General features: G+C 38.0%; 1 protein-coding gene across 4 annotated transcripts in view; it reads left to right on the top strand.

Annotated features, from left to right (window-relative positions):
* Positions 1 to 17264, top strand: part of ABCC4 (ATP binding cassette subfamily C member 4 (PEL blood group)) — a 156417-nt gene that overhangs the window by 119715 nt on the left and 19438 nt on the right. For 2 of the 4 annotated variants that reach the window (XM_068928927.1, XM_068928946.1), the window contains 4 exons: positions 3127 to 3282; positions 7283 to 7372; positions 7842 to 8014; positions 14035 to 14140. In XM_068928927.1, the coding sequence (XP_068785028.1) occupies positions 3127 to 3282; positions 7283 to 7372; positions 7842 to 8014; positions 14035 to 14140 (525 nt within the window). Of the gene's footprint in view, positions 1 to 3126; positions 3283 to 5010; positions 5095 to 7282; positions 7373 to 7841; positions 8015 to 14034; positions 14141 to 17264 lie in introns of those variants that run through there. The other 2 variants (XM_068928937.1, XR_011138104.1) reach the window with 2 other exon arrangements.

Raw genomic sequence — 17264 nt, forward strand, 5'->3', positions numbered from 1 at the left:
TTTGTTTTCTGTCGTGTTTTGCACGATACTACAGTAGACTGCCACTGTGTAAAATAAATCTCCCAAGCATCTGTGCCCCTTATATTCTTTTTAATTATGGCAAAGCATCTCTTCAGAACCAGATTGCCAGCTACGCTGGAGGATTCTGCCCATAAGGCTGTCAGAGAGAGCTTTTATGCCTGTTCATACCCCCTGGCTAGTGCATGCTCCTCCTGGCTGCAGTGCCACTGACAGATCGAATAAAGTTAAATTCCTGCTGTGCTTGGAGCTTGTCTTGTAAGTACCCCAGCACTCAGTTTGGGAACCTCTAGATATAGTCAGAATGGAGGAGATTATTAGTAGTCGCTCACTCGCTTTTCAGTGTCGCTTGGCATCATGGGTTGCTCTCTGCTTGGATCTGCCACTTAAGCTGCATGTCCTAGCATTCAATAATTCTTTACCATCAAAATGGGCTAGGAAGGACCTTCTGTTTAAAACATCTTTGCTAGTGTAGCCTGCCTGAGACAAACTGGAGAGTGCCAGCATAAGGAGCTCTGCAGCAGCTGGCTGTGTTTACCCTCTTCAGCTAGTGTGGCTGAAGCAGGAGAACTGAACGCCACTTTGTTTTAGTAGGGTGTTTAGTTGACTGTAACAACTTCTGAATACTTATTGACTAATATATTGTTAAAAGGACCTTGTTTTCTTTGTCCAGACATATCCTCAATCTGAGGATACGTCTACATGAAAAAGTTAGTGTGAGGAGGGTGAGTCTAGATTTATGGCATGGCAGCTGTTCGTGTAAATACTCTTACAGTGTAGCACGAAGGGGAGGTTGCCTGAGGGATAACAAAGACACAGGCAGTTTCTGTGGAGTAGCTGACATGCTGTAAATCTCACCCTTGTTTTTTGTGCAGCTCTGCTTTGAAGTATGACTGATGCTTAGGTAATGATGAGTCCACTGTAGCAGGTGTACTCTGATGTATACACGTGGCTCACATCAGGCAACAAAATCCTGGCCGTACGATTTTGGTGGTTGGGACTCCTGTTTGTGGACCATCCCCGTGTTTGCACTGGCTATGAACATAAGCCTCTGAAGAATACAATGTGTAAAAGAAATGTGTATACTGAGAGCTGTTTCAAATTCATGTCAATAATCAGCACCCTGTAGTCAATCGGACCAAAAATGCAAATAGTTTTTTCTAAATACGGAAGAGCATAAATCCTTTCATTTGATGCCAAACTGAGAGTAGGATTTTGACAATATGCAGAGCAGCTGCGTTTTTATTTTAAGTATCAATTTTTTTATATTTTTCCTTATATTCTTAATACAATACTTTATATCACTGACATTTACAAAGAAGCAATTGAACTTCTGTTTTTACAACTCTGTGTGTGTTGTCCATTCAGCGTTTTTTCTGAGCCGTAGCAAAACTGATCAGAACTATTTTTGTTTCATTGATTTCATTTAGAATACTAGATAGTTTATTTGCTCTTACCATTTATTGTAACAGATTTGTTTAAATTATGCTGTGTCTTTACTAGTAAGTACTGTATAAATGTTAATTAGTTTATACAGTCGTACAATAATGAATCGTTGGATGAAGGTGTTGAACCAGAAAAGACAGAAGTAGAAAATACCTTTTAGGTTATGCAGGGAAAGTTGCCCTTGAAGTGTGCTTTTTTACTTTTTTTGTTTATTATTATTTTCTTGCATTTGTGATTAAATGTGGACGCTGCTGCTTTGTTTGTGACTTTAGTGTCTGACTGTTCTTTGCTGGTCAATGTAATGTTTCCTATCCTTAATTTCATTCCAGCAGTCATTACTGCATACACCCGAGTCTCAGGCAGTGGGTAGTTGCCCTCTGGTGTCTGTACGAATGCTCATGATTTTTGTGTTTCTTCCTCTTTCTGCTCCCCAGTCACTTCACCAAGCTATATTGCATGTAGTTAAGCCTCATAAATCCTTCCTCATAAAATCAGTATCTCCAACCCATACTAATTTCATGTTGCACTTCTCTGAACTCTTTCCAGTATCATGATTTCTTTCTGGAAATGTAGCGATTAGAAATGAATGCAGGAAACAACAAATCCTTGCCAGATCAGATCTGTGCAAGAGTTACACCCATCACCTATGATACAATTGATTACTGTGCATTGTTTTCTCTAAGAATCCTTTACCTGAAGACAGCTTTTTAAAAAAAAGTTTGCTGTTTAAATAGCATTTAATCACCACTAATTATACATCTCCTTTCATTTATTAATGGGCCTACTTTCTCCCTAATGTTGATTTCATATGAAATACTTGTAAGTCTTAATCCCTTGACATTAAAGTTAGCAATCCCTTACTTTGCATCATCTCTACTTCTTTTTTCTGAAAGTCTTATTTTTTCACATTGTAAACAGTTCATATTTTTTTCCTTGGGAACCTACAGAAATAGATTGATTCTCTCTAATTCTATTCACTGTTTCTTCTGCTTGGAAATAAATTGCAGCTTGCTCACATGGCCTTGTAGTTTCAGTACTTGTATCCTCTCTGTTGTTGCAGCTGTCTGAAGCATGAATACTGCTTACAATCGTAGTGCTAGTTTTAGCTTTACTTTGGCTTTAAAGTTTGACTACTTTAAAGTACTTCCTTTTAACTGTACTAACCAAAATCAGTCACAGCGTTATTTAAATTAGGAATACTGCTTATATGTTGTTCTCAAAATGTTTTATGAGAGCCCTTTTTTTTGGACTGAGAAATAGATACATGTCTGAAATGATTTGCCTGATGTCAACGTGCAAGCCAGGTTTAGGATAGAAGTTAGCTGCCTTGAATCACGTTACTGTATGCATTGAGCCGCTTTATCTTGTCTACACAATACAGCAGCACATATTGAGGGAAAAGCTTTGTCAGAAAAAGATTTCTTTCGCTTTTGAATGATATGAACCAAGAAATCATTGAGTATCCAAATGTCAGCTGACTCCAAATTAATTTTGAGAGGCGTGGAGGGGAGGCATCTCTTCTTTTTGAAAGAAGTGTTAATTATAAAGTAATTTTGTTTGCTGCTTGTTTTATTATAAACCCTGTAATGGTATAAAACTATTGCTTAAAATATTAATTTATCCTGAGAAGTTCTTGGTTTAATCTTACTATGTGTTTTATAGGTTGGAATTGTGGGAAGAACGGGAGCTGGAAAAAGCTCTCTGATAGCGGCCCTCTTTCGATTGGCTGAACCTGAAGGAAGGATTTGGATTGATAAGTACTTGACATCAGAGCTAGGACTCCATGACTTGCGGAAGAAAATTTCAATTATACCTCAGGTAAGAACTGACTTTGTCTGCTATATACGTTTTCGCTATAGTGCCACAGTATATAAAATGTTTTGCCAGGATATGTTCCCCTTTTCACTCCTTATGCAGGAGACTTAGAAACTTGAACAAGACCCTATTCCTGCTTGAATAGGACCTCAGCTATTTGAAGATTAAGAGAATCAGCTTAGGACTTGGAGGGTTTTCTTCTCATTTGTGTTCCTATCTACTTCTCTGGAATAAGTTTGAGAAGGTAGCAGCGGTATGCTGTCCTCCTCCAGCTGGAAAGAGCAGACAGATTTGACAGGAATACACCAAGCTTCAGCGATCCGCAAAGGTCCATTGATCTTTTGGCAGCAAGTGCTGCATGATGCATTGCCCGAAGCTATATGAGAAAGGGACTTCAAGGGGGGTCGCTCTGTAGTCACCCCTATACAGGGTGACTGCAGACTGACCGAGGCTAGATATAGAAAGAGTAAAACATCCTGACTAGAAGTGAGCTGTCAGTCTTCCCATTATTTGGAAGTGGGTGGAGAGGAGGAGAGCAGAGACGAGAAAGAAAGAGTGGGTCGTAAATAAAAATTTGGTGAGCTTCAGAAGCCCAGAAATACAGGAAGAAATTACAGTGTTGTGAACGGCCTCACCTCTCTGACATTAGAGCAGAAGAAAGGATATTTCAAGAAGTCTAGTACAGCGTAGGTCTGTTGTCGTACTTTCAAATGAGACGTTGAACCAGAGAAGGGATATACGTGCATACAATGCGTACATACAATGCATACATACCTATTTGCATAATCTCTGAACTTCCTGAAGGCAGAGCCTGTGCAGGTTGTCAATTGTATGAGAGCTCTGATCTATCTTGTGATCTTTTATTGTCCACTGGAGGGGGAGGAAAGGGAAGGAGGGGAAAAAACACTAAGGACTACAAATATGAAGTTGTGTTTTTGGCCAAGAGTTCATCTTGGTTGTTCTAGCAGGTAGACAGTACAATAGGTTGGAAACCAGAGAAATTTGTTTGCTATGTTAGGATTAATTCTTAGATTTCTATATTTTATCATAGAGATTGTTATTTAGAGTCCTTTGACCATGTGAATATTTTGCTAGTCTGTTAGCAGGATCATGCTCAGCATGTTTATATTATTTTACTTTCTTTAAATTGAAAATCTGATAAAAACAGTAATGGAGAGTGTTTCTCTTAAGCCTCTCTTGGTTGCCTGCCTTCCCCCCCCCCCCCCCCCCCGCCCCATCCAAAGAATAGGAATCAAAGAGGAAGAAATTAGGTATGCTGTTACCAACAAAAAAAGTACTCCTCCCCAACAGTTGGATTGTAGCCTAATACAGGCATTTTGTTTCAGCACACTGAAGGCTTCATTAATGCACACTGCCATTGCCCACTGAAGTTAGTGACCTTTTCATATCTAAAGAGGACTTTACATGGACTTAAACTCTACTTCTCTTGTATGCAGTGTTTTTTTTCTCTTGGAAATAGATGACCATTGGTTTATTGAAGGTCTACAGCTTTTTCAAGTCCGTGTCCATAGCTATTGCAGATGATTTCTATGTTTGGAAGTATTCAACACAATTGAATAAAAATACAGTCCTGAGACAGGGAAACTGCTGGTCAAATGCAGTCTCTACATCTTGAGAAATGCAGATGCTCAAAGTTCACTGCATTTAATTATACGTGTTTTTATTCATGCATTGGTTTATTGACATGATCATTAAACTGTTTTAATCTAGCTGAGTTCTGTGACTTCTATAAAGTTTTATATTATGGGCTTTCGTCGTGATCCCAGAGGGTTTTAAGTGTCTGAGGGCTAGCAGGTAAGATTTCGTTTCTGCATAAAGGAAGACTTGTTTTCACTAACAATATGCAAAATTTTGTAGTGGTGCTAGTGAGAAGGGTTTGGAATGAGGATTATAATGTACTATAGTGTAGATGTTGTCTTTTTATTACATTACTAATGTTATTATCAGTAATAAAAATAGTCATGTAACATCAGACAGTTATTTTGCAGCAAAAAATCTTCATAATCATGTGGGAAGCTAAGAAAACAGAGAAAGGGAGAGTTGCTTATGAAAACTAGGACATCAACCTAGAGAGTGATGAGTTGAAGTTTTCTTATATGTAAGTTTAAATACCTACCTGGAGAAATAAAAATGTGCATAGACTTCTAATTGCTTGCTTAGATGGAGCTGTGTGAAGGCTGTGTTTGTAAATCTTTTCTGTGCAAATATGGTCTGGCTCCCTGACTGCAAGCATTTTTACAACATTTATTTACAGGTTTGTCTTATTACTTTCCTCTCATAAACCAGGCTATTTTAAATAATAATCTGTGTCAGAAATGATAATTAAAAATTATCCTTATCTACTGTTGCAGTACATGTCTGTTGTTAGGACTTGTATAATAGTTGTGAACATTTTATAAATTCAGCTTCTTATTTAGCCAACCTATGAAGAAGGATTGAAATGGAAAATAAACCTAACAATACCTTCAAAACATGCCAAATGGTATATTAAAATATGTATTGTTAAACAAATTATTTCTAGGTGTTTCTGAAGGAAAACGTTCTTTAACCTGTTAATGTTCTTGCTAGATCCTTTTGTTCATTCAACAGGTTTTCATTTATGTTTTTAATGCAACAAATATTTTCAAATAATTGGTGTATTACATCAAGAAATGCATGCGTTCTTTTACATTGATTGTTCCGTGTTCTGTCTTTGTTAATCCTTTTATTCCAGTCAGAATGGCTTAGAAATGAAGACACAATAAAAGAATAAAAGGGATTTAGGTCTAAATTGTGTTCTGATCTGGTGCAGCCCTCTGGAGCTGGACATCACTAGGGTTAGATGGGGCATAAGTCAAGACAGAGGTTAATCTTGGAGTAAGCTGAAGTTACCAAATGTTAGTTTAGACTTTATTTTTTTAGGGGAAAAAAAACAGCTTTGCGTAAGATTTCTTCAGTTCAAAGGACATGCTGATAACATGATGAATGGACTCCATTTGTGATCAGCAGTGTTACAGCTTTTGACTTAACTGTTGTCTTTGCGTGTAGTATTAAGAGGAATTTAGCCCTCAAGTTGTACCAGTGCATGACTCTCAGATCTGGCTGCTCACACGAGTGAGTATTGGTCTATTGCTTAGGGATTCTGGGTCAAAAGTTGTGGTCTCTGTTCTCAAATATTACATTTTTCAGTATGAATTGAGTTGAACCAGTCTGATTAATGGATTATTATTGACCTAAACTAGAACTGAAGTGGAACAATGCTGCTTCAGCCACAGGTAAACATACGTTGGTACCTGAATAGGAGAATGTACTGGTTCGAGTTGCTGGTTGATTTTGAGTTATATCCTTGCCCAGCAGTGCTCCAGTTCTGAGATTGGTTTGATGCTTCAGCAGCATAGATTAACATCAATGTGTATAGATTGGAACGTTGCACTGAAGCAGTGAGAACTGTTTCTTTTAGACTTTGTGGTGGTAAAGTTGAAGAGCTTTTATGGTATGAAATGAGAAGAAAAAAAAAAAAGACCAAATAAAAAACTATTGTGAGCTCTTTGGTTCCTCTCCGTTTTATGTAGTTCAAACACAAACTTTTCAGAACCGACCAAAACGCAACTTAGGAGCATAAGCCCATTGACAGTGGTTGTTGCTGGTGTTCATTAACAATGCCAGGAATATAGCAGTAATTTCATGTAAATGTAGATATAGCTTGTGGTATCAAAACAGTGGCATGTAAGTGCCTACCTGAGTCTCAGCAGAACTGTGTACAGCAATTCTGCCAGCAAACTTGACCTGTTTTTGGAAACATCTCCATATAGAGTATTTTGTCTTTTTTTCCCTTTTAAATGTGCTCCTGTTGTAAAATACTCCTTTGCATTTCACAAAAGATAACTTGTTTTAAGGTATTTCTGTGCTATTCCTGATATAGATTAGTTCTGATTATTATTAAATTACTATTGTGGTATAAAACCTCTGTGTAGAATAAAATGTTATTTATTCTGGGCTTTAGGAGCCTGTTTTATTCACTGGAACTATGAGGAAAAATTTAGATCCTTTCAACGAATATACGGATGAAGAGCTGTGGAATGTCTTGGAAGAGGTAACTTAATAAGTCTAATAATGTACATCTGGTATTTATGTGCCAAAAAAAACATTATAGTGTTTGTGTATATTAGGTTTTAGATATTTTAGTTAGATTGATAAGGGCATAGCTGTTGATGGAAAAAGGTAGACTGGAGTGTGTCTGTATGTGTGCTTGTGAATGTGTGCGTAGATGTGTATGTTTTTATGTATGTCTTTTATGAAAAAAAAAATCCGTTGGGATGATGATTTGGTTATATTTTGATTCATGTCTTAATTTTAATGAACATTAATAGATTCTTAACAATATGCTTTAATGTTGTTAGAATTTTAATAACTGACACACTGTGTAATCCAACTTGGTGCTTACTCGTTTTGTGTCAGATTATAAAAGGTAAACCTTACTTACTTATTGTTGTGTCATCAGACGAACAGTAGCTGATTTAAAAGGGAGTTACTCATCCTTCAGTATATTGACATGTCAACAGGTGCAATTGAAGGAGGTTGTGGAAGATCTACCTAATAAAATGGAGACACAGCTGGCAGAATCTGGGTCTAATTTTAGTGTTGGTCAGAGGCAGCTGGTGTGTCTTGCCAGAGCAGTTCTAAAAAAAAATCGGATCCTTATCATTGATGAAGCAACAGCAAATGTGGACCCAAGGTAAAAAAAAAAAAAAAATAATAATAATAATTAAAAAAAACCCTGTCATGTTGAGAGGAGCTGTAATTTTTTTTTAATATGATCATCAGTACCGTAGAGATGAACTTAAAATACTCTGTATTTGTTGTAGTTTGTATTGCTGTTTTGTTTTCCACGATGGCATCGTTATTCTCTATTGAAAGCGGCGAAGCTGAGCTTTGGATATAAAGCAGATGATATAAACTGGGAATGTGCTCAAAATATCCCTGATTTCAGTGCTTTCCATAGAATAGGAGAATTTGTCCTGCAGCTATAGACAATAACTTCTCTGAAAATGCAGTTCAGTAACATCAGCGTAGTACTGACATTTAAGTTGAGTTCTGTTTATTTTTTGCAGAGACGTTTCTTCCCGAAATCAAGTATTAGCAAATATCTATTTAAAAAATGAGATGAAAAATGGTTATAAACAAAACAGATACTCTTCTCTATAAGATCCTATCCCTTCAGATTACTTCAGTACCATAGCAAGTTACAGATAAAATAGAGCAAAAAAGGTAAAATATCCTAAACACCACAGGAATTACAGAACAGATTTAGAGATTTTTTTAAGCTAGACGAGGGACCCATTTATCATTTATTATTATGTCTTGTATAACTCAGACCAGCAGAACTTTCCTGAATTCATTTCTTTTTGAACTAGAGTGTACTTCTAGAAGAACGTTGAACCTCAATAGAAAAAATTTTCAATGACAACCCTTATTGAATTGTTCCAATAGCGAAGTACCCCACTGTTAACTTTTGAAACATTTGAAACACTGATGGAAATATTTTGGAAACAATACTGCAGACGTACTGCATCAATTAGTCTGAGCTGAATATATAGTTCCAACAAACTATGGCTTGAGGGAGAACTCATAGTCCAAAGAGGACAATAACACAGCGAGTCCCTCAAACAGATGCATTAAGGATTTTGTATGTCATCTGGGCGTGACTCATTTTTATAGCATCTTCTTGGGGGAGAACTGTTGCCACTAGAGTAGCTTTGCAGTTCAGCTGACAGTGTATTTCTAAAACCTTTAGAGGAGTGCATTCCCTTCCCAGAGTGTGGTATAGTGTTGGGTTTTTGTTTTGTTTTGTTTTGTTTTTTGACTATTAGTTTATTTTCAGCTGAGTACTGATAGATTAACTATGATTAATTGTAGCTGTGGAAGTTTAATACCATCTTACTCATCTTCCCGATTTTTGGCATCTCATATGTGTGTTCACAACTTGCACCGTCCATTTAATTGATCTTGATTAATGTGTGCTGCAACATATATTATAATAAGGTAAATGTTTGTGTCAACTCTAGGCATAACAATACAAATAATAACTTGAAACTTCTTCTTTGAATTCAGTTTGCATTGCAGTCGTTATTACCCTTCCCTTAATGTGCTGCTATCACTAGAGCATAGAGTATTTTTCAGCTGTGCAATCTGATAGGACGCTCATAAGGAAATGCTGATGCATGTTGCTTAACTAAGCAGTTAGGGAGGCATTTTTGGCGTGTAAAGAAAACCACCTCCTTTTCTGATGCACAACCCCCGTACCTGGCACCCTTGTCTCTAGCCTGCTGGCAAGCACACATCCTATCAAGCACCTGGGATGGGAAACCATGGCGAGCTGCCGCCAGCTCTGGAGATGTTTTTTTGTTATTGTTGTTTCTCTGGCTCTTGATCTCTTTGCCTCAACCACTGCTGCAACCATGTCCCTTCTCCAGTTTAGCCTAGAAGCAAATGAGAGAAGGCAGGGTTTGCGGGTGGGAGGAAGAGGAGGGTGGGAGAAGGTGCGAGGCAGTGGATAAGGACAGAGATGTGCAGTGTGCCTTCCCCAGGGCTGAAGGGCCCCCCACCATGGTCCTCTGGCTCAGTTAGGCTGTTCTTGTTTGCCGCTAGGTAAAACTAGGTAAGGGAGTGCAGAGAAGGAATTTGGAGTGCTGCTTTCTCCCTCCTTCCTACAGTCTTCCAGCTCCCAGGTGTACCCTTATCTCCCTTGCTCCTCATAGCTGCTGGCTGCCCTGTGCCCTGCAGGGGTGTCATTGCTGTCAAAAAGGAGGGGAGAGGCATACCATAAAGAAGATTCACCTAAGTCAGACTACTTACATGTTTTACATGATGATTGACAGATGTTTAGTGTGATTTTTGTCTTCTTGGTCTTTCAGCTGGAATTCTTATCCCTGTGAGTGAAATAACTTTATATCAGTTAAATAATTCTGGAAGGTTGTGTCAAATCCAAAGCAGAAGAGCTGCAAATCGTTCTGTAGTCGGTTCAGTGATATATTAAACCAAAATGCGTAGTAATAAAGATTTTTTTTTTTCCAAAAAAAAAAAATTGCTAGCACTGATCTTACTGAGGTATTTGTGCACTGAGTACAGTAGTATGTTTTAACTGGTATTTGTACTGCTTGTAGAAGACAAAAGCTTTTGAGACTGATCTGCCACATTTTTAAATTGATTGCTCATGGAGTCTGGTTAAACACAGCTGTTGAACATAGTTTAGTTCATCAGCCAGTTTAACCTTGTAAGGTTTAGCCTTTCTTTACATCTAAGTGCTACCTGTAACTGTCTGTCTTTTGGAGAAATTATCAGCATGTATTACCTACTCTGTGGCCACTCAGGAATTGTATAGTGTGAGATATGCTTCCAGGACAATCCCGAGAGGGCATTAAACTGAAGATAACGACTTATCTAGTGTTTCTGTATCAGCAGCCTGGTTGCTTCTCATTCAGATTGTATTTATTCTTGCTTTTTAGATAGTTTTTTTTGTTGTTTTTTGTTTTACACAGTCAACTAAGTCAGAAGGATTTACCAAATCTTGGGTTGCTTTGAAATTTGCTGTGGATTCCCATCCCACAATGATGATGGGACAGCTATACTGCCATTTTATGCTTTCTTATCGCGCTCTTCTTTGGGCAGTAGGGTGGTTTCTATTTTCATAAAATCAGATTAGGGTTGAACTTTTGTCATCCAGCAGCCCTGGTTTGGTATTCAGTTTGCACCTTTGGTTTCTTTCTTTCTGTACCTGAAAGATGATGGGGCTTGATCCACTAAAGTGGATGATGAAATTAATTGCCACTTGCCTGGCCACTGCCTCAGTGTGGGTAGGCACCACAAAGGGCCCATTGATGCCGTCAAAAAAGGGCAGAAATGCTGCTTCCTTTTGCACTTTGGAGGATAGGCATATTTAGTTGGCATGGGTAGTCTCTGCACTCTGTCAGCACTTAGTTCTGTACTTAGTCCTTTTGATGTTCTTTTCCCTCCTACCTTTTTCCCAAGATTGTCTTGCTAGGTTCCTGGTTGTGTTTCTGCCTGCCTTCCCAAAAACTATGCTCCAAGATCTCCCGTGAACCTTAAAGAGGATCTGGTCCAGTTCCTATCAGTGGACATGTCTGCAAGAGACTTCATACTGTGATATTTGAAGATGGAGCTATTAGATCTTTTTCTGATTGCTTTGTAGTCTCATTTTAGAACCCTTGTTGCACCCACAATACAGCCAGCAGTTCCTTATTAGAACTAAGTTTATATTCAAGAAATACCTATTTAAGATAATAGATTGATAATATCTATCTAAGAATGAGAAATGGTTTCTATCCTAAATGCAGGAAGAGGTGGTGCTGTGAAGAATACATGTAATAAATAAAAGGTCTACTAGGTGAATGCAGAGGCCAGGGATGTTCAGCGATTATGCGTGTTACTGAGATAAAAGCATAACTTGAGAGTTGCACATCGTTTCAAGTTCTTTTAAAAGGTGTTTCCAATATTCCTGAACAAACTGTGATTCTCTCCGCGCCTTAGCTCTTCAGGAAACTTGACCCTGAGCTTGGCTATAAGGAAAGAAAAAGGCTTTCTTTACATTCTTCTAGGTAGTATTACTGAGACTTTTGTTTTGCTATTCAATGTAGACTGTCTCTAAACTGTTGCAGAGAATGCACCCTGCTGTCCATATAAGCCTCTTCCCTACTGAGCGTTATCATGTGTGGCCCTAATTTTCTCTGTTGAAAGAAAGAATAGTCAGGTCATTGAGGCATTGCTGAGAAGATGGCAAAAATATAATGTGCATTAATAATGGGGTGAATACCCTGGTATTCCTGTGATCTGAGACATGTGAGGCTAGTGGAGCGTTAAGGGTGAACAACTTTTTTTGCTTAAGGAAGCTGTTACCCACTGGGCTAAAGAGCCTGGCTCTGTCATGATTTCTGCCCTTGTCCCTTTCTCTGATTGCCTAGTTCAAAAGGAGTTGTTGAGGGATACCTGCCTCCCACCATGTTCTTTAGCTCCTTTTAGGAAATGGGAGCAGAAGAGCCAAGCTCTCTCTGACTGATGGCTAGAACGTTGTTCTTGGATTTCTTGAATGGATGCTCTTACTGGTAAGCTATTAGCAAAAGATGATCAGGAAAAGAGTATGTTAGGCTGCAAACCTCTCTGGTGGTTCAGACTGCAACCAGAATTTAAGCAAAGACTAAGTTTTTCCTTGCCAATTCCAGAATCGTGACGGAACGTAAATGCTTCTGTCCCCAGACGTGGATGATGGCAAGCAGGTGTGGAAGTTCTGTTTAGTTGCTTAGAAAACTTCATGGCCCAAAATGGAGATATGAATTTGTATTTAGGTGAGACATGGCAGAAGACGATAATCTGAGACTTAGATTTTTACAGTCTGTCTGAATAAGGATTTGTGTAGAGTGCCAGAATTCGAGGTTGGTGCTTCTTTGGTCCCACTAACCCCATTGTATCTTGAGCTGTATGACTCTTCCTTCTATCCTGGATGAGAATTTTAATTCTTACACTGCTTTTTTCCTCCATTGTCACTATTAATCATTCTTTTTGAAAGCTGATACACAATATACGCATATTCACATAGCCTGGCATTGTGCCCAGGTTGGAAGCCAAGGCTTCCATTCAGTATGGAGGGTGAGGTGCCTCTAGAGGGCATTCGTCACCTGATGGCTGCCTGATTCAGGTGCTGTCTTTCCCTTTCTAGCCAAGTCTTTCCCCTTTTCATTGACTATAGAGAGAGCTATATAGACTCCCAAATTTATGCCTTGCTGCAGTGCTCTAAGTTAGATGATGTCAATACTTCTCTACAATTAGTTTCTTGAATAATTTCCAGTTTTATTGGTATAGCAGCTCTTTTGCCTTAATGCTCATTTATGCAGCTTGAGAGCATTTTAGCCTCTACTGCTTGTTTCCCTATAACTTTATTTTCTTTTCAGGGTTGTTCTCACCTTAATGTATTGTAGTTTTCACTTCAACCCTGTTCTTCAATTCAATATCTCTGCTCTAGCCTGTTTTTTATTTTTTTTCAAGTCTTATGTTTCCTCCTAATATCTTTTCTTTGGTGGTTATTCATACAGGAGACTGAGACTCTTAACTGAAAGCTTTTATCCCTTTCTTTGCGATGTGAGTTTCAGTTAACACTTGATTTAAGGATATGCCAAGTTCTCTTTTTCTGTATTCAAGTTCTGGAGCTATTCCAGTTCGAACTGGTTAGCTTACCAGCTAGTTCCTTACTTCAGTTCTTTACACAGTTGAAATCAAGAACCTTAGTTGTAGGCTCTCTTGTGTTCGTTCTTCAGTCCATTTACAATGAAGGGTATTTGTTTTCACCAACTTTTCTTAACTGCTTAAACAAACTAAGCTTAAAATGAAATAGCAGTGACTTTTTAAGTGAAGAAGTCTGTAGGAATATCTAAATCTAACTTGTAGGAATGTTTTTCCTTCTGTAATCAAAGCCTGGAAAGTTAATCTCCAGAAATGAAACCTATTGCTCTGCTTCCAAGAAGAAATTCTTTCCTCTTCAAACTTTAGAGGACAGGTTTTGGAGTCTGTTTCATGATATGCCTTCAAGTCATCTAATATAGCGAGAGGAAGAAGCACTGCAATGACTTCATAAATGTATATTTCCTGCTGAACAGTCATGTTTGATGAAGTCATAGAACCTGCCTACCATTCAGTTTTCTATGCAAACATCTCATTTTTGTCTAAACTGCTCTTGCTGTGTTTCAGAACAGATGAGTTCATTCAAAAGACTATCCGAGAAAAGTTTGCTCAGTGCACAGTGCTAACCATCGCACACCGCTTGAACACCATTATTGACAGCGACAAGATTATGGTAAGACAGTCAACTGCTTAAATTCTTTTTTTCCCTGAATAAGATAATTTTGTTGACTTTTTCTTCTTAATTTTGATCCAGAAATGGGCAGAAGTTTAGCTCTCCTTTAGGCTTATCTTAGTTAACCTACGGTGATTGGTAACTCGTAAAACTGTAGAAGTAATGACCTGAAAAGACTTCTTGCATTGTTTGGCCCTGTGGTTTCCAGCCTGCAAGGCATGACCAGGTGAGCTGCAGCAGCAGACCTGAGTAATAAGCTCTGCCAGTGCTAGGAGCCTGAGGGGAAGCACCCAGGAGGCTCTGGACAGAGTCAGCTGAATTCAGTCAGGTTTATTAATTCAGTCTCAGTGGACTGAGGGAGGCAATGACAATATTGTGTTAGTGGTGTGGGATGTGCTAGAAGGAAGTGGTAGAGGGCAGGAGACATGGTGGTTAAGGAAGCAGCAGCTGCCCTTTGGCAAGGGTGGTGGTGAGAGAGGTGGAACTAGACTGATGAGGTTATGAACATGGCTAGCTTTCTAAAGCAAGGTTCAGACAGAAAATATGAAGCACTGCCTCTGTCATCTTTATTCCCTATAGAGCAGTGATGTTCGCTGTCTCTGAAATACCCTCGCTGCCATCCTGCCTGCCCCAGGATGCATTGCACATGCACAGAAGATGAGAAATCCTTCCTGATTATTTTCATAAAGGAGATGGTCTTCCCTAGGCTCTCAGGAAATCTGGCTGGTCTGTGTCCTTGAAATGATGTGTAGCCCACAGTTTTGCAATTTTCTGCAATAGGAAAGGAGCTCTTTGCAAACATTTTCTAAACAGCCAATTAGCAAAGTAACTGACATAGTAAATCGTATTCATAAGGGGAACTCAAACTTCACTGGACTTCAAGCAGAAATTACCCTTCCCCTCGCAGTGATGACCTTAAAAACAAACAAACAAACCAAAAACCCGTTGAGCTTTGTGTGTATGTGTGTGTGAGAGAGAGAGAGAAAATGAAGCACGTTAATTCTTTCATTATTTTTTACTGAATGCTCCAAACATCTTAAAATCTATGATTAAGAGTTATAGCAGTTGCCCACAGTATGCACAAATGAAAAAAAAGAAAATCATGAAAAATCTGAAAATCATTTAAAAAAAAAAAAAAGAAATCTGAGGTGAGTGGTGTTCTGAGGCATAGAACAGAATAAATTGTGAAGTGAGTGATTATAGTTTACTTGCAAAGAGAGAAACCAGCAGAACTGTCATAATAAGTCATGTATTACAAGCATTTAAAGTGTAATAAATAAATATTTTCTTCCCTGGTGAATACCTCCCCACAAGTCGGATGTATATATTGGTGTTTTCTACAACTAAAGTGAACAAAAGACTTATGCAGAAACAACTGTGACCTAATTAATAGCTGTGTGTGTTTGTTAGCTGTCCAAAGGGATTTCTGTGGGTTTTGGTTCATTAACTACCATTAATATGTTATGCACGGAATGCTCTTTCCATGAAGATTTTTTCTTAGTTTACCTTTTAATATCATACAATTATAATGAAAGCTAAATATTTTTATTTACTTTTTTACTAAAAAGCATTTGAGCAAAGCATGCAACTTGGAAATCATCTTTCTCCCCAAACTACTCAGTGTCTTATTACGAAAGGTATAGCTATTCTATTGTATACTGACTCTAAAAATACTATTTTTAACCTTATGTTGTTTCAGTTTAGGCCCTACTAAGAGTTCTGCTTTCCTAAAAGGCCATTTATATTCATACATTGTCTAATGCAATCTTTTTAGAATAGTTTAATGATGTCTTCAGAGTGTATTAAGCGTACACTCTGAGCGTATTTGCAAAAAGTTGTGCCTTAGGGTCCACAGTCTTCAGTAACTTAAAACATTTTTTGTCTTTTTTATATTACTTCATTTTGATCTTAAGACTTCTATAGTTTTTTGGAACGCAGGAGAGCAAGAAGAATAATACAGAAAAAAGGAGGGAACTGACACACACAACCCATTAAGAAATCTGTTTTCTTGACATCCTTATTGATTCTGAGTAATGCATTCTGTTTCCATGCAAAGTGGAAATACTATAGTATATTAAGACTGACCAGAGTTATGACAGGTGTACCTCTGTTATACTTTTTTAAATGATTATTACTTTATTTACTCAGGTGTGCACCTCCTAGTGGGAATACAACAAAATTTTGAAAGAATAATGAAAATATGTGTTAAAAATCTAACAAAGAAGAATGCCCCTCTAGAACAACTAACAATTAAATGAGTATCATTTACAACAAAAACAGCATTCATTGAAGGTTAATCATTTACTTAAATATTAGGAAATTTGAGAAAATTTGGCTAAAGAAGGCTTTTAGTTTTAAAATTTCATCTCTCAATAATATATTTTAGTAATATACAAATTTAACTTGATGCACATTCTTTAAGAGTAAAAATGCACAAACTGAAGTGCACTGTTTTTCCTTACTCAGTGTTCTTAAACCTTTTGATTTCGTTTCCCCTGTAACTGAGACGTCTAGATGCAATAATGCCTGCATGTATAAGCCATCCCAAATCCCTATTGTTTGCTATCAGGGTAAGCTTGATAGAAAAATGAGTGAAGAGCAAATATGGAACCTGACAGTTGTAATATTGACAATTGTCTTCTGACACATAATAAAGTTGTTCTTCAAGCAAATGTTGATCAAAATTGTTCAACACTCTTGACTCAATCGCAGAAGTCCAAGTCCTGTTCTTAAACGAGTCACATAATCTGAATATAAGCTAGCGCAAGCTAAGCATTTTTTTTCTTCTTCCCATGGAATCATTCAGGTTGGAATGGACCTCAGGAGATCTGAGATCTGAAGGAGATCTGTAGTCTGAAGTCCTACTCAGTGTGGTGAGCACTAATTTCAGACCAGGTTGCTCAGGACTTTGTCCAGTTGGGTCTTGAAAATGTTCAAGGATGGAGATTCCACAGCCTCTCTGGGCAACTTGCCCCAATTACCCCTGCTGTGAATTTTTTTTTCATTATATCCAGTTGGAAGCTCCTCTCATTTTATGGCAAATGTTTCTTGTTTTCCCACTGTATACCTCACTAAAGAGCCTGGGTCCATCTCAGTAACTTCTTTGTAAGCGTGGGAAGGCTGC

The sequence above is a fragment of the Struthio camelus genome, chromosome 1 (assembly GCF_040807025.1).
Source record: "Struthio camelus isolate bStrCam1 chromosome 1, bStrCam1.hap1, whole genome shotgun sequence".
NCBI lineage: Eukaryota > Metazoa > Chordata > Aves > Struthioniformes > Struthionidae > Struthio > Struthio camelus.